General features: G+C 34.4%; 2 protein-coding genes and 1 long non-coding RNA gene across 3 annotated transcripts; all 3 read left to right on the forward strand.

Moving 5' to 3' along the window:
* The first annotated feature begins 11,554 nt into the window (after positions 1 to 11,554).
* Positions 11,555 to 17,174, forward strand: LOC112722564 (2-dehydro-3-deoxyphosphooctonate aldolase-like). Its single transcript, XM_025773631.1, has 12 exons — positions 11,555 to 11,595; positions 12,150 to 12,252; positions 12,433 to 12,498; positions 12,654 to 12,713; positions 12,817 to 12,891; positions 13,005 to 13,089; positions 13,416 to 13,489; positions 14,145 to 14,189; positions 14,617 to 14,715; positions 14,852 to 14,899; positions 15,019 to 15,066; positions 17,115 to 17,174. Exons 1-12 carry the CDS (start codon positions 11,564 to 11,566, stop codon positions 17,172 to 17,174), a joined length of 795 nt encoding a protein of 264 aa, XP_025629416.1. The 5' UTR covers positions 11,555 to 11,563.
* A 1,435-nt stretch (positions 17,175 to 18,609) lies between these two features.
* On the forward strand, positions 18,610 to 19,680 carry LOC112721774 (uncharacterized). Its single transcript, XM_025772804.1, has 3 exons — positions 18,610 to 18,876; positions 18,960 to 19,391; positions 19,513 to 19,680. Exons 1-3 carry the CDS (start codon positions 18,610 to 18,612, stop codon positions 19,678 to 19,680), a joined length of 867 nt encoding a protein of 288 aa, XP_025628589.1.
* Positions 19,681 to 22,828: 3,148 nt separating this feature from the next.
* Positions 22,829 to 26,086, forward strand: LOC112722565 (uncharacterized). Its single transcript, XR_003162745.3, has 3 exons — positions 22,829 to 23,451; positions 25,043 to 25,279; positions 26,036 to 26,086. It is a non-coding gene; the product is annotated as an uncharacterized lncRNA (long non-coding RNA).
* Positions 26,087 to 27,118: the final 1,032 nt, after the last annotated feature.

Genomic DNA, 27,118 nt, shown 5'->3' on the forward strand with positions numbered 1-27,118 from the left:
TATGAATGATTACTTTTAGCAATGTAAAACGCAGCTAGTTTCTCTTGAATCTTAATGGTGGGGTTTCACTTTATGTAATGGAATTACGCATAAAAGGAATATAACATTTGTGAACTTAAAACCCCTGAGGCTTTAACAATTGAAGGTTCATAACTTTTTTACTAGTAATGAGCCAATTATTGAGGCTTGGAATTTTAGTTGGTCATGGCCAGGGAGGGTATTTGATTATTTCGAGGCAGGAATAAGTGTTCATATGATGAATATATGTGCAAGGACAGATAGCAGATAGAGCGATGATGATGCTAATTTTTATTTCTCATAGTTCTCTGAATTGTGTTTTTATGTGTTTACTTGTTTTGTTTTGTTTGTCGCAAGATTGATGTATTTTTTTCCGAAATAAATAAAAAATAATATTATTTTCTAAAACAAATTAGTCCAATTTTAAATACCACGATACATTTTTTTTGTAGTGTTAGGCAAGTTCAACACACCCCCGACAAACTTCACCTTGACTTTGGCAAATAAAAGCATGGTTGGTGGAGAACCGAGCTCAATACCATTATTTTATTCTTCTCTTTGGTTCTCGTGATGACATTTTTTATCAATAATATCAATCAATCAATTGTTATCCATTCATTATGATGGTGAAATAGTATATGATGAAGGTTCTATCATTTTTAAGTCTGAGCAACCAATAATTATATACATGACACCGAAAGTCAAGAGTCTAACAACGTTGAAGAATTTGATATTGCGTTCCGTTGGACAGCAACACACGACAAGAGAGAAAAAAGTTTACTACAGATATACGACCGAAGTCGATGACAATTTGTTTTATAAAAGGTATATTAAAGTTGTCGTTGTTATGTTGTTGTTATGTTTATTAGACCATGGTTCTGAGAAATTTTTCTGCTATTTTGAATTAGGTATCGATTACGTGACAACGTGGACGTGCGTCTTATAAGGTCATGGCACAACCGATGGGCAAATGTTCATCTGTTGGAATTATTCGTGTTTTTAGTTGAGTTGGGTGGACGAGGATTATCTGTGAATATGGTTGATGATAGTCCATTAAGTGGAGCTGTTAGAAGAAATATTAAAAGGATGATAGTTGATCTAAATATGCCAGCTAAAGGTAGTCAAGAGGGGTTAAACGTTGAACTTTCTAATGCTGACATGATGCAAGATAATGTTGAAAGTCATGAGGGTTCTACTATCAGGAATTCGATGATGGATCGCTATGAAGTTAACCCCGATGACAGAGACGATGCTAATGATGAACCAATGAAAATTCCTGACGAGGGTAACGAGAAAGAATAGATGAACTACTACGGTGATACACAAATCGCTCTGACACAGCTTGCCATTTCTCGACCATATGACCGGCCGGCTCACTTCTCCATGTTGAACCTGGATGCAATGACTTCGAATTGGTCATTTACCCATGGAGGCTCCGAAGAGTATCCAACTAATGAGTTCGAGGTTAGACAAAAATTTGAAAACAAGGAGGAAGTCATGTTGGCAGTTAAGACGTACGGCATCAAGAGGGCTGTAGAATATAAAATACTGGAGAGTGACCAGTTGAAGTATGATGTAAAGTGTATCCGGTTCGGGCCCAATTGCTCTTGGAACATACGCATAACGTATCGCTGAATGCAAGAAAAATGAGAGATTCAGAGAAACAGTGGTCCTCATACTTGTATGCAAAGATCGATGGGTCTAGACCATCGTAGGTTAGATTCGAAGGGGATTGCTCAGTACATATTCAACATGGTCAAAGCAGATCCAACAATTAGCATAATTGTTCTGTAAGGAGGTGTAGAGAATCACTTCGGTTACAAGGCATCGTACAGAAAGGTTTGGCTTGCAAAGAAGAGCCATTGCTAGAATATATGGCGATTGGGAGGAGTCATACAACGAGCTTTCTCGTTGGTTATTCGTTATGCAGATGTACTTACCCGGTAAGATTCAATACATTGTGCTTAGTTATGTATAAAGTATCCATCTACATATGCTAACTGTTGATGGGTATTTAGGTTCTTGGGTGCAACTTGTGACACAGCCTTGGCCTGGTGTGGCGAACTTGCCTAAGACTACAAAAATAATATATCGTGATATTTAAAGTTGGAATAATTTGTTTAAGGAAATAATATATTTTTTTTTCGGAAAAAATACCAAGATTGATTTTTTGTTTTTGTGTTTGTATTTTGTAGCCTTTTTCCATTGCTTGTTCATGGGATTGTAGTGAGTGAGCGAAGTATAAACGAGCTTGTTTGGAAATCTACGTATAAAAATTCACTCAAGAATTAGAATTTTTTTCCTTGTTTTGGAATAAGTAAAAAGGAATTATTTAAACTCATTTAAGAATTTTAATTCTCACTTTTTTCTCTTTTACAAAGCAGACCAAAAAGGGTCTAATTTTAAAATTAATTCTCACATCAATTTAACTTAACATGTCAAATATAAAAAATATTCTTATTTAAATAAGTAGATGTTTAATAAAATAATTTTGTTAAGGACAAAGTTGTAAAAGAAGAAAATTTAACTCATGTAAGAGTTATTCCAAACTAAAGAATTATATTCTATTCTATTAGTATATTAAAGTTATTCCAAACCATGGAATTAAATTTCAAATAGAAATGAATTCTTTTCTTATATTTAAATACTTTCCAAACAAGCTCGAAAAAAAAGTTATTATATGAACTTATGAAATATTAAATTTTATTTTATATTTAATTAAATTGGTTCGATTCTGGTTTGAATCTGGTTAGATTATTAGACTATTAAACCAGTCATTTGATTGGTTTATTGACCGGATCAATTTTTGTAACTTTGATAATATCTAAAATCTTGATTTAACTTTTTTGATACAATAAATTTTATTAAATCTCTATTACATCAAATAATCTCTCATTTAAATTTTGTTAAGATTTTAGCTGCTTAGCGAGTAACAAACAACTGAAACTAGATCTCCCCCGACAACTACATAGAATTATCTAGCCATTTCTTTTTCATTTTTTGTAGTGAACGATTTCATTCTTCATCAATCAAGGTGCTCACTCTTACGCTTGACACAGATCTCACTCTATCTTCTCTCTTCTCTTTATCTGCGTTTAGATTCGGAATTAATAAAAAAAGGTAGTGTCTCAAACTTTACTGAGCTCGATGTTATTTTACATAATGTAACATCTTAACGCATCAGAATTTATACACCTTTACTGAATCCATCAAAATTCTCACACTTTGTCCCTTTTTGTGTACAACTTTGGAAGAAAAAAAAAAGATGGAGCCACTGTCAATGCTATATAGCCAGCTCAAGGTTCATGATTTCTATCAGATTTTGTGTTTCTTGACTATGAATTTTCTTGGGTCACGATCAAAATATCCCCTTCCCTTTTTTTTGATGTGTTGTGGTTCTGTGAATGTGTTAATAGGCTACAGAACTGGTCTTCTGATGACAAGTCATCTTAGCCTAGTTTCACTAGTTTTTTTCTTTTTGTTTTCAATTGATTTTATGCACTTCTTGAGCTATAAGCAAGCCAATTGGGTAGAATTTCATGTTTCCTTTGATTCAATCAACCATGGATGAATTAATGCAATTTCATGAGATTTTATGCTATAATTGTCATATATTATGAAAGAATAACAAACTCATGATTTTGAGCATAGCTTTGATGTGTTTGGTTGATTGATGATAGGTGAAAAGAGCTTTGAAGAAGGTTGAAGAAAGAAGAAAGGGCAAGGAGCAAGAGAGAACAAAAAGCTTGAGCAAAAGCTTGCCTCAAACTTTAGCTCAAACTTTTGGAAGAGTTAAATTCACCCTGGATGGAGCAAAAGCTTGCGCCAACGTTTGCCTCAAGCTTTTTGGCAAACGTTGGCGCCACACACCAACACCCTGGAGGAGAAAAGCTTGCGCCAACGTTTGCCTCAAGCTTTTTGGCAAACATTGGCGCCACAAGGCATTCAAGAAAGCTCAACGTTTGGCTAAAAGTTTGACCTCAAACTTTAGCCCAAACGTTGGTAGCAGCAAAAGGAGGCAGCTGATATGAAAAGCTTGAGCCAAAGTTTGCCTCAAACTTTGACTCAAGCTTTTATGATTCATGACCCGGTTCACAATGGGTTTCTCTCCAACTCCAAGAGCAATCAACAGAGGCTTTTATCAACCCAATTCCATCAAGAGCAAAGGCCCAATTCAAGGCTTGAAGACCATTTAAAGAAAGTGTATAAATAGCTTAGGATTTAAGTTTTCGGGGAGCTTTTCTTTTAGAATTCTTAGAACACTTAGAGAGAGAGCTCACCTTTACATTTTAGTTGTTGTTTTTAGAATTCAAGAGAATTAGGAAGGAGAATTGATCTCTCTTCTTCCTTGTTCTTGCTCAGCACTTTTTACTTTTCTTGCTTTGGATCTTGGGTGGAGAATTGAAGAACTTCTGTTTCAATCTCACCTTGAGATCTTGTTTAATTTTCTGCATAATTGAATTTCCATTTCTGTTAATTGCTTCTTCTTCTACTATTTCTGCAATTTACTTTTCTTCATTTCCTTTGCAATTGTTCTTGCTGGATCTAGGAAGGCAGTGAGATCTAGACTTGGCTATCTAGTCTCTTGAGTCCTGAGATCTACAGCTTTCAATTTCAATTTCCTTGTTTCGTTGCTACACCAAGCTTATTTTCATTTTCATTCAAGATCCGGTTTAATTGAGTCCATCTGTTACATTTCTGTTTGTTGAATTTTACTTTCTCTTGTTTAATTTCTGCAAATCCAATTCCCAATTCCCTTTACGATTCAAGTTATTTAAATTTCTTGCATCTTAAGATTCTGCAATTTACATTTCTTGCAATCTAAGTTTCTGCAATTTAATTTCTTGTTCTTTAAGATTCAGCACTTTTACTTTCTGCCCTCTTTAATTTCTTGTCAATTGTCCCTCTCCCTTTTAAATTTCATGCAATTTAGTTTTTGCAAATTATAAACCACTCAACCAATACTTGATTCGCTTGACTAAATCAACCACTAAACTAAAATTGCTCAATCCTTCAATCCCTGTGGGATCGACCTCACTCCCATGAGTTTTATTACTTGATGCGACCCGGTACACTTGCCGGTGAGTTTTGGGTGTTGGAATTTCATTTTCCAAAAATATCCATCAAGTTTTTGGCGCCGTTGCCGGGGATTGAAATAGATTGACAATGATCAAGTGAAGTGGAGATCTAGATCTAGCATTTTTATTTTCTGTTTCTCTAACTTTGGACTAACCCACTAACTGTTTGAATTTTTGCTTGAGCTAACTACAATTTCATCACGGATTGAAGTATTGCTATCCTTCTGGTTTTGTATGATTTTTATGTCTTGTTTGCATGTCAGGGACAAGGAAAGCTATACCAACCTTTTGTGAACAAGACGAAAGAACCCTCAGGAGATTAAGAAGAGCTGAAAGAGGGAAAAACATTGTTGGAGAAGAGGATTCGGAAGAAGAAGAGTTCCAAGATATGGAGGAACATACAACAATTCCAACTAATCCACAAGGAGGAGCAGCTAATAACAACAACAATCCACCACAGAGAAGAGTTCTGGCTTCCTACACATTTGCAAATCCTAGACATTGTGGGAGTAGCATTCATACACCAAATGTTAATGCAAATAACTTTGAACTAAAGCCACAACTCATCACATTAGTTCAAAACAATTGCTCTTATGGAGGAGGACCACTTGAAGATCCAAATCAACACTTGTCCACTTTCTTGAGGATTTGTGACACTGTTAAAACCAATGGAGTGCATCCTGACAGCTATAAGCTACTGCTATTTCCATTCTCTCTCAGAGACGAAGCCACCCAATGGTTGGAATCTTTCCCAAGAGACAGCATTGACAATTGGGATGATCTAGTGAGCAAATTCCTTGCCAAATTTTACCCACCTCAAAGGGTTATCAGATTGAAGACTGAAGTACAAACATTCACCCAATTGGAGGTTGAACCATTATATGAGGCATGGGAAAGATACAAGGCTCTGATCAGGAGGTGTCCCCCTGGAATGTTCAATGAGTGGGATAGATTGCAGAATTTCTATGAAGGCTTGACATTGAAATCTCAAGAGGCCTTGGATCATTCAGCTGGAGGCTCTTTGCAACTCATGAAAACTGCAGAAGAAGCTCAAAATCTCATTGATATGGTAGCTAACAACCAGTATTTCTTCGCTCACCAAAGGCAACGCCAACCATCACAAAGGAAGGGAGTGATGGAGTTGGAAGGAGTGGACTCAATCCTAGCTCAAAATAAATTGATGCAGCAGCAGATTCAACAACAATTTGAGCAAATGGCCAAGAGGATTGATAGCCTCCAAGTTGCAGCAGTAAGCACCAATCAACCATCAACCACATGGGGAACAAATGAAGAAACTCAAGAGGAGCAACAGTAGGAGCAAGTCCAATACATGCACAACCAAAATTCTGGGTCAAATGAAGTCTATGGTGATACTTACAACCCTTCATGAAAGAACCATCCAAACCTGAGGTGGGGAGATAACCATAACCAAAACCAACAACCATGGCAAAAAAATTCAAATAAAAACACCTCAAGAAACAACCAAAACAACAATCAGCAGCAAACCACCCAAAACCCTTACAGAAAACCCCAAAACAACCACCCCAACCCCAACCATTATCCATCCAATAACCAACCCACAAACCAAAACACTTACCACCAACCCTCAACACCCTATAACCAGCCAATTTCACATGACTCTCAGAGAATCACTAACCTGGAAACCTTGATAGACAAAATGTGGAAACACCAAGAAATGACAACCAAAAATCAAGAAGCCTCCATAAAGAATATGGAGAGGCAAATTGGCCAGCTCTCTAAACACCTGGCAACAGAGAGACCATCAAGTTCCCTGCCAAGTGACATAATTCCAAATCCTAAGGAAGAATGCAAGGCAATACAGTTAAGAAGTGGGAGAACATTGATGAGCAACAATGACACTACTAGGAAGCAAGCAGAGAACAGCAAAAGGCCAATAGAGGGGGAAAAGCCAACACACGTAGAGGAAGCCAATGGTGATGATGCAATGGCAAGCAAGCAAACTAAAGAAAAGGAGGAACAATCAAAAATTCCAAAAAAAGGGAATGAAGCAATTGAAGAGCCAACCAAGAATCAAAAGCAACAAGCAGAGAAGAACTTTGTACCTCCACTACCATATCCCTAGAGATTCAACAAGGAGGCAAAAGATCAACACTTTCATAAGTTCCTTGAGACTTTCAAGAAGTTAGAGATAAATATTCCCTTAGCTGAGGCACTGGAGCAAATGCCCCTATATGCCAAGTTCATGAAGGAGCTAATCAACAAGAAGAGAAGTTGGCAAGAAAAGGAAACTATCATGCTCACTGAAGAATGCAGAGTATTGATTCAAAAGGGACTTCCCCCTAAACGTGAAGACCCTGGGAGTTTCTTTCTACCCTGTGCCATTGGTAACATGACCATCAGCAAGGCGCTGTGTGACCTAGGGGCTAGTATCAATCTGATGCCCTCCTCTCTAGTGAAAAAGCTGCGCATGAAAGAAGTGAAACCAGTACAGATGTCTTTAGAATTGGTGGACAAATCAGTAGTGTACCCAAGGGGTATAGTTGAGAACTTTCTAGTCAAAGTAGACATATTCATTTTCCCTGCTGATTTTGTGATCTTGGAATCTGATGAGGATGATGGTGACTCTATTATACTGGGAAGGCCATTCTTGGCCACTGCTAGGGCCATCGTAGACGTAGAAAAAGGAGAGTTAACCCTTAGGCTACATGATGAAAGTGTCACACTAAGTGTCTCTCCAGAAATAAAGTTCATCAATGAAAAAAAAGATAGCATGGAAACTGACAAGATAGAACTGCAGAGGAAGGAAGAAATTGACAAGATGATCAGCAGTTACCTCCCAAAGCAAGAAGTAGATAATGCAGCATGGGAAGAAGAAAAAGAACTCGTACAGAGCAATGAAGAGATTCATGAAAGCACTGATGTGTTAGTTATCAAGAAGAAGAATCCCAAAATGAAGCCCACTTGCAAGTAGAAAGGATCAATAAGAAGAAGAAAGAAGAATGAAAATAGAATAAAAAAGGGTTGGAAGAACAAAAAAATTCCAACAGAAGGGCTCTCCAAAGGTGACAAAGTGCAGTTAGTCTATCAACAACTGGGAGCAAGCCAACAGATTGATGATTACTATACTGTGAGCAAAATACTCTCACTAGAACATGCTGAGATAGAACACCAAGGAACAAAGAAGAAGCTCACAATCAGAGGGGACAAGTTGAGGCACTATAACCATCAACCACCATGAAAGAAAGCCCTAATGTCAAGCTAGTTACATTAAAAGAGCGCTTGTTGGGAGGCAACCCAACCAGAGGTAGTTTTCTTTTCATAGCCTTTTCAATAAAAATGTTGAATATTTGGTATGCATTGCAAGGAGCTAAGTTTGGTGTTACACACCAAAACAATTTAAAGGAGAATAAAGGATTATAAGTTTGGTGTTCCACCAAAACATCATTTAAAAACACATTCTCACTTCTTGCACAATACTAGCTCCAAGCAATCAAACAGATTATTCAATTACTTAATTACTCTCTAGTTTTAACTTCATAACCTTTAGCAAGAACACAAGATTTTACATGTAGTTAACCTGTGTATCAGAGGAAGTGGCAAGGAATTAAGTTTGGTGTTCCCATACACCAAATTAAATCCAAAAGCCACCCTCTATTCATATGTACTAATCAGTAACCTAAGGGCTTGAGAAGCAAGCAACTTTTGAGAATTGTGCAGGGAACTAACCATCAATTGAAGACATTATGCATCATAACTCAAAAGGGGCACAACAGAAGGAAGGACAAAGGAACTGCAAACCAATAGGTTGTATCTATACTTAACTCTTGCTGTTGAGAAATGCTTTGACTTATGTCTTGCTAAAGTGTTCATCTAGTACAAGTAAAATCACTCTTTGCAATAAGTAAGCTAGTCTAAGTGTGTGCTTGTGTGTTTACTTTCACTTAACTAAAAGCATATTTTGTCCCCTGCATCTCTAATTCAATAAAAGAAATGTTTGGAATGTGAAGTGAGTTAGTTCTTTGTTAGACAGAAGTACAATAATAGTGAGTGGTGGTATGAATGTATGATTGTATGATATCTCACTTTTAGTGAATAAGAGAACTAGGTTGTCCCCTTTTAAGTAGAAAGTAGTTCACTGTCTATGAATCTCAATAAAATAAAAGTCCTTGGTTAAAAAGAAAAACAAAAAGAAAAAAGAAATAAAGCTAGACACCAATAGCTTAAACCTTAGAATATATGCCTGTGGTGTCTTTGTACTAGGATCTGCTTGGATTATTAAGTTCTTTGGAGTGCATCAACACTTGGTGACTTGGGTTAACTAACCCGGGATCATCAACTGAAAATCCACTATCAAGAGCAACCTAACTACAAAGCATTTAGTAACCCAAAGAGGTGCTGGGCATCAATGTTCTAAGAAGGAATGTAAGCCAAGTGTCTATAGTGAATAATGTGTCAAGCATAAAGAAAGAAAAGAGCTTGTTACACATGACACTGAACTAAAGCTTATGAAGAAAAATAATAGTCAAGGACAAAGGAATAATGAGAGGTCATAGCAGTGTGTTGCTTGATGCTTGAGGGAGACTTTCTAGGCCTAAAAGTCAATAAGAAGTGAGTGTTTACATATCTACATAAACCCCATGAGCTACCAATAATACTCTGCTAGCATGAACACCATCTTCCATTCCATTCTTTCTTCTCAATAATTCCTTTCTTGCTTGGGGACAAGCAAGTTTTAAGTTTGGTGTTGTGATGACAAGTCATCTTAGCCTAGTTTCACTAGTCTTTTTCTTTTTGTTTTCAATTGATTTTATGCACTTCTTGAGCTATAAGCAAGCCAATTGGGTAGAATTTCATGTTTCCTTTGATTCAATCAACCATGGATGAATTAATGCAATTTCAAGAGATTTTATGCTATAATTGTCATATATTATGAAAGAATAACAAACTCATGATTTTGAGCATAGCTTTGATGTGTTTGGTTGATTGATGATAGGTGAAAAGATCTTTGAAGAAGGTTGAAGAAAGAAGAAAGGGCAAGGAGCAAGAGAGAACAAAAAGTTTGAGCAAAAGCTTGCCTCAAACTTTAGCTCAAACTTTTGGAAGAGTTGAATTCACCCTGGATGGAGCAAAAGCTTGCGCCAATGTTTGCCTCAAGCTTTTTGGCAAACGTTGGCGCCACACACCAACACCCTGGAGGAGAAAAGCTTGCGCCAACGTTTGCCTCAAGCTTTTTGGCAAACGTTGGCGCCACAAGGCATTCAAGAAAGCTCAACGTTTGGCTAAAAGTTTGACCTCAAACTTTAGCCCAAACGTTGGTAGCAGCAAAAGGGGGCAGCTGATATGAAAAGCAAGAGCCAAAGTTTGCCTCAAACTTTGACTCAAGCTTTTATGATTCATGACCCGGTTCACAATGGGTTTCTCTCCAACTCCAAGAGCAATCAACAGAGGCTTTTATCAACCCAATTCCATCAAGAGCAAAGGCCCAATTCAAGGCTTGAAGACCATTTGAAGAAAGTGTATAAATAGCTTAGGATTTAAGTTTTCGGGGAGCTTTTCTTTTAGAATTCTTAGAACACTTAGAGAGAGAGCTCACCTTTACATTTTAGTTGTTGTTTTTAGAATTCAAGAGAATTAGGAAGGAGAATTGATCTCTCTTCTTCCTTGTTCTTGCTCAGCACTCTTTACTTTTCTTGCTTTGGATCTTGGGTGGAGAATTGAAGAACTTCTGTTTCAATCTCACCTTGAGATCTTGTTTAATTTTCTGCATAATTGAATTTCCATTTCTGTTAATTGCTTCTTCTTCTACTATTTCTGCAATTTACTTTTCTTCATTTCCTTTGCAATTGTTCTTGCTGGATCTAGGAAGGCAGTGAGATCTAGACTTGGCTATCTAGTCTCTTGAGTCCTGAGATCTACAGCTTTCAATTTCAATTTCCTTGTTTCGTTGCTACACCAAGCTTATTTTCATTTTCATTCAAGATCCGGTTTAATTGAGTCCATCTGTTACATTTCTGTTTGTTGAATTTTACTTTCTCTTGTTTAATTTCTGCAAATCTAATTCCCAATTCCCTTTACGATTCAAGTTATTTAAATTTCTTGCATCTTAAGATTCTGCAATTTACATTTCTTGCAATCTAAGTTTCTGCAATTTAATTTCTTGTTCTTTAAGATTCGGCACTTTTACTTTCTGCCCTCTTTAATTTCTTGTCAATTGTCCCTCTCCCTTTTAAATTTCATGCAATTTAGTTTCTGTAAATTACAAACCACTCAACCAATACTTGATTCGCTTGACTAAATCAACCACTAAACTAAAATTGCTCAATCCTTCAATCCCTGTGGGATCGACCTCACTCCCGTGAGTTTTATTACTTGATGCGTCCCGGTACACTTGCCGGTGAGTTTTGGGTGTTGGAATTTCGTTTTCCAAAAATATCCATCAAGTTTTATTAGCGGGTCCTAATGTGATTAAATCAGAGGAACATATTATGAAGATGGCTAAGTACATAAAGACTATTACATCTAGATATGATATTGTTCTCCATTAAGGAACTTTTTGTTCCTTTGGTTTCATGGGAAAAAATATCGAAGCTAATTTGATTGAAATCCAATAGGGAATAATTGTAGTGCCTAAGTTGAATTATACAAAAATTGTTAGTAGTTCGATAAGTATAATCATGACAATCATCCCCCATGGGTTTGCAGCAAAATTCTTTGTAGTATTTTGTGTGAAATTAAATTCCTTTTTCTTACCTAATACACATTATCTAACTTTGTGTCATTCAAAATATTTTGCTATAATAACAACCACTTGAAATACGGAACTCTTTTACTTATTGTTTCCCAGAATTGCATCTAGTATAAGAGTTTTTACTCATTATAGGCATTGTGGGCTGAGATATTGAACCTATATAATTCTAAGAGTAATGTTGGTTAGTAAAACCAACATAACACTTGCTATGGATGAGAGAGAATTCACATGACAAGGAATCAAAAATTAAACTTGTAAAATATAATGTCGGGAGATGGTTTGTATCTTTGTTGAAAGTTAACATCATCTAGAGTATGTGCGACTTTCAGAGTTGGCATCCCATTAGTTTTCAAATCAAGCTTTGTTAAGGCTAATAGAACATCATCAAAATCTTTTTGTGGCCTAGAGATGGTTGAGGTGTTGAAGGTTATGATTCTATTACTTTTTATTATGATATATTGCTTTTGTTGTTTGCATTTTGAGAATTACAGTAGGAACACTTGTTTGAAAAATGGTGTAATTGTCGAATTCCATATAATGGCAAAGCTATTTTGTTATAGTTGAACTATTTTTTCTTTATTTAATTTTGTTATGTTATAATTTCAGATACTTGAGAAGGTTAAAGTAGCATATGACCTCCCCATAGTGGCAGATGTGCATGAGTCTATCCAAGTAAGATGTTTTAATTTTAACTAAATTTAGCCTTCAAAAATTATACAAGTATTACAATAATGTAATTATTTGGCACACCATCCAAGCTTGTCATAATGTTGTCTTCGATTTTGGATCCTAATCTACCTTTAACAGATTTATCTTTTCTTTGACAGTGTGAAGTAGTCGGCAGAATTGCAGACATCATTCAAATAACAGCATTCTTATGCCATCAAGTAAATATTCTTTACATCAAGTTTTAGTGTCAATTGGATGGATATAAAATTAAGTAGATGTGATCACGTCAATTCTTTTTTTGTGTTTTTCCTCTGATGACAGACAGATCTTCTCGTTGTTGTAGCCAAAATTGAAAAAATTGTCCACATCAAGAAGGGCCAGTTTTGTGCTCCTTCCGTGGGTATATTATCCTGCTATGTTGCAAGTTTTAATAATCAACAATTACTTAAGCTCGGTAAATATTCTCTGTCTTTTAGTATTCTCATGTTTTATAATGTTCATATGAATAGGTCATGACAAATTTAGCAGAGAAGGTTCAGTTGGCTGGAAATCCTAATGTTATGGTTTGTGAGAGAGGAACTATGTTTGGATACAGTGAGTTATAACATCTTTTATGAGGTCTTCTGTATGCTTTTGAATGATGTTACTCTTTGAAACCGTTCAGTATCATGAATTGCTTTCTGTTTCCACATGTTCTAGTTTCTTTTTAATCTTGTGTTCTTTTCACCTGTATGATTTAATTTGAATCTATATTTTTTCTTTTTAAGTGATCTGTAGCACATTCCCTCCTATAATCAAAATTTTTAACATGCATTTAAGGTTTAACTTTGCTCAAAGAATGTCAGCACTACAGTTGATTGTCCACTATCATTCTATTTTCAAAACCCAGAATTGATTAAATTCGTTGCCTTTTTATATAGATGATTTGATTTTTGATCCACGTAACCTGGAGTGGATGAGAGAAGCTAATTTGCCCTATTGTAAGTCAATATTTGTTTTATTATATATTTCTCTTTAAGATGAACTATTTGAATCTTTCTATGCTTTCTTATTCAATGGAAGGTTATAATATGTTAGGGAGAAAGGTATCTCCCTTCCTGAACCATTTATTTGATGATATAATTACGATTCATTAAATAGGATGAATCTATGTGAACACAATCAGCCAGACTAGTACATGTTAATATGGTCAAAGTTGCTTTAATGACCAACTCTAAGCTGCATTACTTCCCTTTCTATATCTTAAAAGAAAGATTATTCCATAATTTCCCAAATTGTTTTCATTGACATAATTACATTACCTAACATGCACAGATGGCGCTCTCCAATCTTTTGTAATTTTTTTTTCAGTTTTTCTGTTGATATTTTGTCAATGATACTGGAGTGTTTTGTTCACATCATCCCCAAGGAATAATATTGTTGTATGTTCAATATGCGAATAAACTAAGAAGAAAATTAGATGGAAGGCATTTGCCAATTTATGAGAATAGATTGACTTCATTATTCCTTTTGCCGTAACTCTAGAGAACTACTCATTACTGGGCCTTTTGCCATTATTCTAATATTTGTGTCATGGTAAAGTTTCTTGCACTGCTTCTTTATGCCATTTTCATTGGAAAACTCAATTATTTACTCAATGTTTATCCCAGGTAGCTGATATAACACACTTACTACAACAGCTTGCTGGAAAGAAGGCAGGTTTATACTTGGACTTTTCAGTAGTTTGTATTTTGCAACACAACAGTTGTCTCATATAATTCTCTTTTTCTCTGTAACTTTTTACTCCTTTTTCCCAGTATTTAACTATTCCATGTTATGTAAATGCATTCTCTTTTTCTCCGTGCATTCTTACTCCGTGCGAAAGTGCTCCTTGTTTAATTTCAATAAGTGTATTATAGAGCAGAGTGCTCTCTTCAGATTCATGATGTCAAAAGTTCATTGGCTTCTATGCATTGTTGATTCATAAGGATCATTGTGTATTGGAGTACACCTGCCTCATGTTATCTTTCTTTTTTTTTCATTTGAACACTGGAGTCACACAAGATCTGTTTCTACTTTGAACCTAACTATCATACGAGATTTCTTTAGCTCCAACTTTTAACATTCTGCTTTCATGTCTAGTTGGATGGCGGAGGTGTTGTAAGTGGAGGTCTTCGAGAATTAATACCTTGCATTGTAAGAACTGCAGTTGCTATAGGGGTGGATGGGATTTTCATGGAGGTATATATATTAGTTTTATTTTTTTAGGGGGATCTTATTGGAATTATTATTAAAAGAAAGAAGTTTAGGGTAAACTTTAAGGCTTATATTTAGTTTGTTCATCAAACAGCTTTTAAATGCTTTCTTGGTTCTTAAGGTACATGATGATCCATTGAGTGCACCTATTGATGGTCCAACACAGTGGGTGAGTTGTTACTTATCAAAATCGTTCAAATTTATAGGACATCATTTTGCCAACATTTACTTTTTCTTTGATGCTTCTGAATATTAATGAACTATATGCATTATCTCCTTATTTGATATCCTTTACGCCACTTGGAGGAGTTGCTTGAAGATCTTGTAACTATTGCTGTAAGTTGTTTCTTGAAAGGCAAATTTTTTGGTGTAGAATGTGAGACAATTTCACACCTGTAGAAATGCGTTGGAAGTAGTTGGTGTGTGACAAGTGTCTAAGAAGGGGACAATTTCTGGCAGTGCACAGTGGAATCATCTAGAGTTTTTCAGGTGATGGGTTAAGATAATAGTTTGTTAACGTTAGAAATTTCTGAGTAATTAATGTAGGGTATCAATGGGCTTATCATAGGTGGGCTTTTTTTTGCGCAAGGTTAGATGAATCTGATTTTTTGGACGGAGTTAAATGATTTTTACAAAAGTATAATTAGTTTGTTATTTTTTAGACGTTGAGATATAAGAGGATTTGTGATCATATGTATATTCAAAGGCTTGAGGAACACACTAAGTGGGTCAAAGAATATCTGACCTATGTTTTTAGTAGTTTTTTAGTTGAAAAAAAGATATGTATAAAGTTTTTGTAATGTAATTTATGAGTAGTTTATTAGTTTTATTTTGTATAAACATACTTTGAGGGTTTAATTTAAATAATTAGTGGTGAAAACGAATTTAATGAATGAATTTGTAGTTGATCATGTATCTCTGAATGTGAGTAATTTGGATTTCCAAAAATAAGATTTAGGATTCAGTTTTAGGGATTAGGATTTCGGATTGTGAGTTAAGGTTTGAGTTTAAGTGATTCACAAAGATCATGAATAGTAAACTGTAAAATATGACACCTGAAAACGAAACTAATAACCGTAGACCATATATTATCATTTGTGAATCAAAAAGATATAATCATAAACTCTAAGTCCGTAAGCATAAACAATAATTTTGTTAAAGATAAACTGTGAACTCTCTTTCTGCAAACCATGAACCCAATGACCTAAATAATAAACACTAAATTGTAAACTATCAATCGATATACCTAAATCCGTAAACCGTAACACATATATCATAATCTGTAAACCTTAATTCATATATCGTAAAACATAAATCTTATGCATAAAATCCTAATTTCTAAATTTGTTAACTCTTTTTGGTATTAGTTTAGTATTTAGAATTCGGGATTAAGGATCTAAAATTATGTTGTATCATTTGTTGTGCCTGTTGTTCTCTTATGAAAAGTAATTATGTTGTTTATATTTTGATTTGTGTGGCTATTGTAATTGAGTAGTATAATGAGTAATTAACGTAGGTAATTAAACGTGTGTATTGTTTTATTTTGTATAGTGAATGTTATATATATTTTTATTTTCCTTTAATATTTTATATATATGGACCAGTCATATTATGTAGCAAAATTATTTAGGTGTGTGCACTTCCACGTTCCAACTGCGAACCTCAAATCATTCCACCTATGACAAAAAGGCCAATAAAACGAGACCCAACTAGAACTCATACTAATTATCTATCCGCAGTTTGCTTAACACAAGATAATAATGTTTCCATGTCACGTGAAGTTAGTAGCAATTTCTGACTCGAGAGGAGACCATTGCTGTAACTTGTGACATCTGCTCTCTCGGTCGCACATTGCCAGCTCCACTCCATTTCTACACATGTAGAAGCCATAACACTTTCTACACGGGAGACTTTGCCCTCTTGAAATTCATGATTGTACTTTTGTCCCCTAATAAAAAAGGTGGTACTTGCAGCAGAAAGTATTGGCATCTAAGTCATAAAATTTTTTTACGAATATATGATTTTGTATGTGTCATGCAAATACAAAAAATCAATAGATTGAGGGAAGAACTTAAAATTTGAATTCCCTTTTCATTTCCTACTTTTTATTGCGTACTTTCTCTAACAAAAGAATTGGACAAGTAAAATTACAAAATATTTTCAAAGTGATTATTATTTTTGCTTTTTGTATTGGGTATCCCTTATCCCCCAATTTTTATTATCCTTCTACTCATCTTAATGAAATTATTTTTTTATTAAAAAAGAAAATTGAAGTGATTATACATTTATTTACCTTTTAGCAGGTGAAAGATTTTTTTGTGTATTTTATTTTGTATTTGAGTTCTAAACTTTTATATGTGATTAACTCTTCTGACATATTGTAGAGGATAAGCAAAGAGAAGAAAAAAAAATTCAATATTGATCCCACACCATTTTGTGAATAACAAGAATGGTATGAAATTTTTCATATTTTTACTCATTTTATTTTTTGATAATATAAATGATTAAGAATCCTTTCTTAATCCTTTCTCTCTTACTAATAAGAACTACTAAGAAGCAAGCAATAAAAAGTGACACATATTTCTGGAAACATCAAAAGGATGCAGAAGTAAAGTTTTTACATATTGTCTAAAATATCCTACAAAAGAAATGAGCAAATTATTTATTTCATTGGTAGACTAATCCATGATGTTACAAATTCAGATTCTTCAAATCAAATTGTGAGAAAACTTCAAGCACAAATCCAAACAAGTTTAAAATTACCAAAGTCTTCTAGCAAAGTAACAAATTATTCTAACATAAATACTCTAAACAACCACATTACTTACTATATGTTTCATCTATTTTAGAGTGAAAATGCTTACATATTTTATTGTTTATACTAACATAAATTCTGATTTTGCAGGTGATGATTTTTTATTATTAAGAATATAATTCCTTGAGGATTGGCCTTTATAAGATCAGACAGTTTTAATGTTGAATGTATGATTATCTTTGCACCCCATCACAAGTTCAAGCCCCTTATAAATGAGAGGTTCTCCTGAAAGAGAGATTATTTGAAGTAGTGACACATCCAATTATCATTTGTTGCAGATTCTATGTAGCCTTTCAAATCTTTACAGTTTCTAGAAACAATGTGGATCTAGAAAGTTAAGTATTTTAATGTGTGATATTTTTTTTTATACTAGGTTTCAAATTTTGTAGTTAATTATATAAATGATTACTTTTAGCAATGCAAAACACAACTAGTTTTTCTTGAATCTTAATGGTGGGATTTTGCTTTCTATAATGGAATTACGCATAAAAGGAATATAACATTTGTGAACCTAAAACCTCTGAGGCTTTTACAATTGAAGGTTCATAACTTTTTGACTAGCAATGAGCCAATTATTGAGGCTTGGAATTTTAGTTGGTCATGACCAGGGAGGGCATTTGATTGTTTCGAGGCAGGGATAGGTTTTCATATGATGAATATATGTGCAGGGACAGATAGCAGATAGAGCGATGATGTTGCTAATTTTTGTTTCTCATAGTGCTCTAAATTGTGTTTGGAGTTTGTGTTTTTATGTGTTTACTTGTTCTATATTGTTTGTTGCAAGATTGATGGATTGTTTTTCAAAATAAATAAAAAATAATATTATTTCCTAAAACAAATTATTCTAATTTTAAATACCACGATACATATTGGCAGTTAAGAGGTATAGTATCAGGAGGGCTGTGGAGTATAAAATATTGGAGAATGACCAGTTGAAGCATGATGTACAGTTTATCTGATTCGGACCCGATTGCTCTTGGAACATATGCATAGCGTATCGCCGAGAGCAAGAAAAATGGGAGGTTAGGAGATACGGTGGTCATCATACTTGTATGAAAACATCGATGGGCTTAGACCATCGTAGGTTGTATCCGAAGGTGATTGCTCAGTACATATTCAACATGGTCAAAACAGATCCAACAATCAGCATAAGGGTTTTGCAGAGAGGTGTGGAGAATCACTTCGGTTATAAGGCATCGTACAGAAAGGTTTGGCTTGCAAAGCAGAGAGTCATTACTAGAATATATGGCGATTGGGAGGAGTCATACAACGAGCTTCCTCGTTGGTTATTCGCTATGCAGATGTACTTACCCGGTAAGATTCAATACATTGTGCTTAGTATGTATAAAGTATCCACCTACACATACTAACTGTTGATGGGTATTTAGGTACTTTGGTGCAACTTGTGACATAGCCTTGGCCTGGTGCAATCGCCACTGTCATGTTTCTTCAGGTATTTTGGACGTTTCCACCATGTGTTGAGGCTTTCAAACATTGCAAGCCACTTATTTCTATCGATGGCACCCACTTATATGGTATATACGGAGGCACGTTACTTATGGCTATTGCTCAAGATGGCAATGCAAATATATTGCCTATTGCATTTGCCATTGTTGAGGAAGAGACGAAGGAGGCTTGGTCGTTTTTTCTTTTGTATTTGCAGCAACATGTGACACCAAAACCCGACGTTTTAGTGATTTTAGATAGGCTCAAATCAGTTGATGCTGCATTGAATGCCGATGAAAGTTTATGGAAACCACCGCATGCGTTTCAGGTGTTTTGTGCAAGACACATTGCTGCCAACTTCATGAGTCACTTCAAAAACAAGGACTTGAAGAAGATTCTGGTTAACGTAGCATATTCGAAGTCGCAGTGGAAGTTTGCTCATTATTTTGGTCGTCTGAGGGGGCGAGAATGTTGCAATTACAAACTGGCTTAAAGAAATGCCTCGTTCACATTGGGTGCAGTATGCGGACGAGGGTCGTCAGTTTGGTCACATGACAACAAACATCTCGGAGTGCATTAACGCTGTCATGAAGGGTTCTCATAATTTGCCCATCATTACTCTTGTTAAGTCAAGTTATTTCTATTTGGGTGAACTTTTTGCTAGGAAGGGTTCAGAGGCCCTTGCTTAGCTTCAAGTTGACACTGAATTCTCACAGACGTTGATGAAGGCCATAGAGTTCAACTCAAAGCATGTAAACACTATGAATGTTTATCAGTTTGATCGGTAAAGGACTATGTTCGTGGTTGAAGAGTTAGCAGCAGTGCTCGGGTCTAGGCAACAGAATTACCAAGTGCTACTTGATGAGGGTAAGTGTGATTGTGGGTATTTCTAGGCTCTTGATGTTCCTTGCCGTTACATTCTTGCAGCCTATTCTCATGCACGACTTGATTGAAAGTGGTATGTACATCCTATGTATTGCATGAGTCGGTCTTTAATGTTTACTGATCAGAGTTTCGACCGATTGGTCACGAGGAAGACTGACCATCCTATGACAGGGCCTGTATTTGGCCCAACCGTAGGATGATGAGAGTAAAGAGAGGTCACCCCGTCAGTTCCAGGATTCATAACAACATGGATGATGTTGAGCATAGCGGGGAGAAGATATGCAGATTGTGTCGTCAAGTGGGTCACACGCGTAGGACTTGTACCACTCTTGATGGGGTGGGGCATCATCTAGTCGACGTTAGTTATAAGTGTCATTTTAGGGTGGATAACTCTTGTATTGTAACCATCATTGAGTTAATTTCGGTAAAAATAAAATCCTTTCGAAAAAGCAGTTATATATTCACGCATTGATTGAAAAGTTGGTTAAATAGTGGCGCGTGAGGTGAATTAGGTTAAAGAGACTTGTATGGACTTGTATGAAATAATGACTTGTATGTGAAAAATATTTGTTCGTTTATCTACTTAAATAAATATTAAAAATTTAAATTTTATTTTATATTTAATAATTTATTAGTGAGTGATTAAATTAGAGAATATCATAAAAAAATAAATGAATTAAATGTTGACTTAATGATAGAGAAAAATACATAAAGAAAAAATAATGTAATACAAAGAAAAAAAATTTAATGGGCAAATTATGTAATTAAATAAATTGGATTTTTTTTTCAAAGATATATAATTGTATTATTTTGTAAAAAAGAAATATATTGTTTATTATAGGGATAAAGACAAAAAAAATGAATCTTTCACTTTGATAAATACCAAAAATTAGCAAAAAAAAAAACAATAAAATTAAAAATTCACAGGAAACAATGCTTTATAACTTAAGTTATTTTTTATTGGAACTTCTTTGTAGCCAATTTTTCACCTTTAAAATTATCTAAATAAATTGGATTTTAAAATTATCTAAATATAATAATTAATAATCTGTTATGTTTCACTCATATAACTAATTTATATAAATTGATATAGAATATAGAATTTTAAAAATTTAAATATAAATTACTTTAAGGTAAACTAAAATACAATATGTCACCAAAAAAAAAAAACTAAAATACAATATAAAGCGTGACACCTTAGAACACTTATATTTAAATTTTAAAAACTCTAAATCAGCATCAATCTCTCTCACTTTGAGGTCGGATTCCATGCCGATCTTTCTTTTTGTCCCTCAGGTGAGTTTCTTTAATTTTTTAATTATTTTATATTAATTTTGTAAGGGTATTTTTCCTACAAAATATAGAACTATATCTGAAGACACCAAAAAAATATAACCATATCTGGTTTTTAGGGGTGAGCACGGGTCGGATTGATTCGAGTTTAGGGTGAAATTAGAACCGAATTAATTGAATTGTAATTGGTTCGGTTTGATTTGAATTTACGTTTTTTTGTGTATGTATCCGAACCAAATCAAACCGATTAAAAACGGATTAGTTCGGTTTGGAGAATTGGGTATCCGATGAAATAGAAATTCATAAAAAAAAATTATTTTACAAATTCTGTAAGTACAATAAAAATGTAAAATCAATAGAAATAATCTAAACATGTTAAAATCCAAACATATTAAACACTAAACACATTAAAATTCAAACATATTAAACACCAAACACATTAAAAACTAAACATATTAAAATCCAAACAAATTAAACACTAAACACATTAAAATCCAAACATATTAAACACCAAACACATTAAAAGTTAAATACAAAAATGCAATAGAGAGAAACTCAAAATCATTAAAAGGCACATATATTTTAAATTTTTATTTTTTTATTTAATTAATACATGATCGGGTCTACGAATTGGTTTGAATTCTGCATTCAAAACCGTTACTCGAACCAATTACTAAAGAGAGTCATTGATTTGGTTCGGATCGGACCTGATTATTCGTTGATTCCAAAACCAATTTAATTAGTTCAATTCGAATTTAGACGGATAATTAAGTACCCTCTAACCGTGCTCACTCCTAATAATTTTGTATGTATCACAAAAGAAAACGTAGTTCTAATTGAAAAAAACAAAGATAAAATCGATTTTGTTTCTACTCACAACAAATATATTTCTACATAAAACACTGGTTTGTCCATACTTTTAAGATTTATTCATAGTTTTCAAATTTAAAATTCAAATGCAATTATTCAGTGTTATTGTTTGTCATATTTAAATTAATTATTTTATATTTTTTATTTACGTGAGATAGAATTGACCTATTAAATTAATAATTTATCAGTTGAATCAATAAATAGGAGTGCTCATGGATCGGATTCGATCCGCATATCCGCGGTATTTATTTGAATCCGATAAAAAATTGCGGATATGGATCTGATCAAAGATCGGATTGCGAATTTTATGTAGGTATCTGCATATCCGCAGATCCCCAAAAATAAATAAATAAATAATTAAATATTCTTCTTATGTTTTATTTCAACTATTAATTATCATATATATTATATTATTTTAATTTTATTATTTAAAAATATATGTTTAATATTATTTTAAGAATAAACATATTTAAAAGAGTAGAAAAAAAGAATTTTATTAGTATTTTTTAATAAAAATAAGTTTTTAAAAATATTTTTGTGTTTTGCAGATATATCCGATATTCGATCCGATTAGATCGGATCGGATCCAAGCTTAAAAATGACGGATATTAGAACCGATTTGATCCAATAATTTTAGTGCGGATCGGATTGAGATTTTGACCATATTCGATCCGCATTCACTCCTATCAATAAATTACTAATTTGATTAATTCGATCATCAGTTTAATTCTAATAATTATACTATAGTACTTTATATAAATTATTAGTCAGAGAACCAAAATATAATTAATTTTAATAATTGTATTTAGATAATTTTAAAATTACTTTATTTAATTATATAATTTGTCCTAATTTAATGTTTATAAGAAATTAAAAAGCATATTTAAGGCTTAAAGAAGTTGGAGGAAAGAAAAATATCGGACGACAAAGAGAATAGTAACTGATAAAAATATCCGCACCCGTAGGTACCTGATCCACTTCTATCCGATTGAAACGGGTTTAAACCCGACCCAGAGCGGAATCAGACCGGAGCGGGTTGTTGAGCGGGGCAGGTAGGAGCGCACTCACACTTTAGTTCCCAAATCCCAGACCCTCGACTCCCCTCTTCAGCTCTTCTCCAAGCCTCCAAAGACGACCGCCTCTGCTCAGCTGCACTAGACCACCCGTCACAGCCCGCCCGTCCCTGCAGCCGGTTGGCGTCCTCACAGCCACCGAGCTCACCTCTTCAGCTCTTCTCCAAGGACCACAGCCTCTGCTCAACTGCTTCGGTCACCTCGTCGCTGTCCCTCACTGAGCTCACGTCGGCGTCGCTCCCACTTCTCTCCTCGCCGTGACTGTCCTCGCCGGCTCGCCTCTCCCGTCTGCTGTCTCTGGTCTCTGCTCGCCTCTCCCTCATCGTCTCTTGCTAACTGGTAAGCACTCCTCTCCGGCTCGCTTCTTCAGTTTTTATTTTAAGTTAATTTTGTATGATTTATTTTTTATGTTAAAATAGTTAAACTAAATTCATAATATTACTTATGATTGCTGTTGATGGCTGATAATCTGATTTTGTATTGTTGATGGTTGATTTTGTGATGTTACTTGTTGATGCTTTGATTTATGATTTTGTGTTGTTGCTATTTTGATTGTGTGCATTCTGATTTTTGATTTTGTGTTGTTGATGCTTTGATTTTGTTAAACTAGACTCATAATATTGTTTATTCAAACAAGCAAAACATTCATTTTGTCTGCAACGTTTTTCTTTTTATTTGAATGCAACCTGCAATTTTGGATTATGCTGCTTTTCAGTTATAAATGGATAAGGCAAAATATATGATGCATTGGTGCTAAACCCTTTTTTTCAATTTCTTAAGAAATGTTACTTGAAACCACACTCCTAACAAAAGGGTGGTGTGCCCCATTTTTATTAATATTAAATTAATATTATTTGTTATCTTGCAAAAATAATTTTGCTGTGCATACACGTAGATATAGTAGCACCATGAATGAATGATAATGAATTGATGATGTGATGAATGACTCGCTTCCAAGTTGCCTTACAGTGGTTTCGCTCAAACTCACATGTCGGCCCCCAAAGATTTATATTGACGAAGATAAGTCCCTCCTTTGATGAATGGCTGAAGTTACCGGCTGCCGTGGACCAACTCTAATTTTAGTTTAGACTACATTCCCTTAACAACTAACTAGCAAATTAGTTAAACAAGAATGAACAACCACCCTAATTTGTTTTTGGCTTTACTTTTAAAAAGATTGACTAGGAACTTGGAACAGTCTTGGAGAGTTTGCACTTGGTCTTTCGATATAATTGAGAAATTTTTGCTGGGGTAACACTTGATTGGTTGTGGTTAATAGGTAAAGGGTGGTGAGATTGGTTAATAGGATTCATTTTTTATATATTCTTAGCATGAGGCATTACTAAGATTGATTTTTTTATTTATTATTTTACAGAGTTAGAGTTAGAGTAAATATTTCTGCATAGCTATACAGTAACTTTTAATTGCATCATCATTAGAGTTATTTTATTGGTTGGCCATGGAAACTATACCTATGCAAATTGTTCAATTCTGAAATAAGTGTTGGCTGCTTCTATTTTTGTTTACCTTTACTTTGGAATTTCAATTTGGTGTTGCTTTCTTCTCAATGGTATTGCTTTACTTCTGAAAAATTATTTCACCATTTTTTCAAAAATGGTGCCAAGTTATTTGGTAAAACTTTGTGTTTACTAATCATAATGCTTAACTTAACTAGTTTATATGCTGTGTTTTCAATGTTGGTTTGTTAAATGGTGGAAGAACAAGAATAATGATTGAAGACTCCTTTGATGCAATTTCTTTATTATGCTATTAAATTTGTAGTGATTAAACATTAATCTTTTTTTAATTTCAAGTTATTTGACATTATATGAATCTTATGTTTGTATTTTAATTTAGTTATGAATTTTAAGTTTTTATCTTAATTTATATATGAATGTGTAAAAATTAAAATGTTATTTAATTTTTATAGGAGAGGGTAGGGGCGGGACAGGTACCCGTAGGACGGGTTAGGGTAGAGCAGCCTACTACCGCGGGTAGGGTGGTGCGGGTAGTAGTGGAGTGCAAGGACGGCGGGGCGGGGTCGGGTAGGGCAAAAACCCGCCCCTACCCGCCCCACTGCCACAGAGGTAGAGAGGGAAGAAGAAGAAGAGAAGTGGAGTCTCAACCAAGTCTCCCAATAGCTCTATAACACTTCAAGATCCTCCTGGTATGGTGTCCTTTTTCAATTTCACTTTATTCTCATCCAATTCTAACTCATTCCCACAAAAGGAAAATCAAACTAATACAGGAGTATAAAAAATTAAAAATCTTTTCTTTCCCCCTTATTTTCTGTTAACTTTTAAAATTCCCTTCGAATTTTCTTTATCAAGGTTAGTTGATTTACTCGTGCAATTGCTTTAGCATCTTCAATGAATTTTGGATTTGCGTGCTCCGAAACTATTCGATTTATGTCTCTGCGCGAATTTCCTTTCTGGGTTTTGTTCCTTGTGTTTTTTATTTTATGTTTTTCTCTGTTTTTTTTCCCCTTGCAATGAGATTCATGTTTTGTGCTATGGAAATTCTTAATGTGTGAAATGGCATCATTGATCCTGGCATCGATTATGTATGTGTAATGCGTTTATCGTGTTTAGTAAAGGATGGTTCTGTAGATTTGGGGAATTGGACTTTCTGATTTTCTCTTTCAACAAGATTATGATTAGGGATACTTAACGAGTTGTGGATGATAATGTTATATCATGATTCCTTTGTTTTTTTTTTAGCTAGTCGAGACAACATATGTTGTTGGTTTCACTTAGTTGTGTTAGTTTGGTGGTAGCTCAAAATATTCCTTTTTTGTTTTTTCCTTTTTGGTTGCTGGATAGTTTAAATAGCTCAATAAAGAAAGCTCTTAATTGTTTCTTGGCTGAATCTTCAATTCCTATTGTTTTGAATATTACAGCTTATGTTTTTGGATGCCTTTCAGGTCTGTTTCCCCTTTCACCTGCAGATATTGGCCTACACTCGGTTTTTTCCTTGAGCCACTATGTTTTTTGTGGTTCATAATTGGTTTGAAGAGTATTTGTGAGAGGATCATTGGTGCCATGTTCTTCTTGCTCAGTTGAGACTATAGATAACAGTCAGGTGCCGCTTCTTTGAAAGTAGGGTCTGGTGAAAGTAAGTATCCTACGCTTCTGTGGTCAGGCTTCTTTCCATCTGGTTTTTGGTCTCTGAAACGCTAGTGAACCATTGTCTTCTGAAAAAGAGTTATTGGAATTTGCCGCTTTAGTTGTTGGGGAGAGAGACAGAAGTGATGGGGGGGGGGCGGCGTCATGTTTTCTTGTCTGTTTTTAGTGCTGGAATAATTGTAACAGTTTGCCGCCTGAGAGATCTTCAAATTTAGAACATATTGGGGGTAATAACACGGGAGGTTTGAACCTAAGTAATTATCTATGAAGGAGTTCATCTATGGTGATTATAAGATGGTTTGCCCTGGTGTCAAGGCATACCTTAGTATAATCTCCTTTAGCTAATATTTAAAAGGATTAGCATGTGTTGTTATTTAGCTGAGATTTTCACGTCTTAAATATACCTTTTGTATGTATATGAGGATGTGAAGATGGCTTATCCTCTTTTGTAATCTCAGTTCTATTCTAATAGAAGTTCTTGTAGTATCCCAGAAAGAAGAAAAAAAAAAAACCCTCTATATATTAATTCTTGCTTTCTATTATTTATTTATTTATTTATTTTTTCTCTGTTTGTGTTCTCTTTCAAAAATATAGCAACTAACAGCATCAAATGGCCTTCCTGTGTACAGGCATTGCTCTTTCATAAATTAGGTAGATCATGGAGGAAAATATTGATAAGGTAAGGTGATTGATTTGCAGTGTGTTGTTCTAGTTATCAGATTGTTACTTTTCTATTCATTTGTTGTATGTGTTTCCTTGTTTAATATAAATGCTAATAGGTTAAGTATGTATTTTCATAATATGCAGCCACTGGATAAAGAATATATTGAGATCTTACAAAGTTTTGGTGATTCGGAGGCTTCTGCTTTCTCTATTCACAA

Source organism: Arachis hypogaea, chromosome 11, assembly GCF_003086295.3.
Source record: "Arachis hypogaea cultivar Tifrunner chromosome 11, arahy.Tifrunner.gnm2.J5K5, whole genome shotgun sequence".
NCBI lineage: Eukaryota > Viridiplantae > Streptophyta > Magnoliopsida > Fabales > Fabaceae > Arachis > Arachis hypogaea.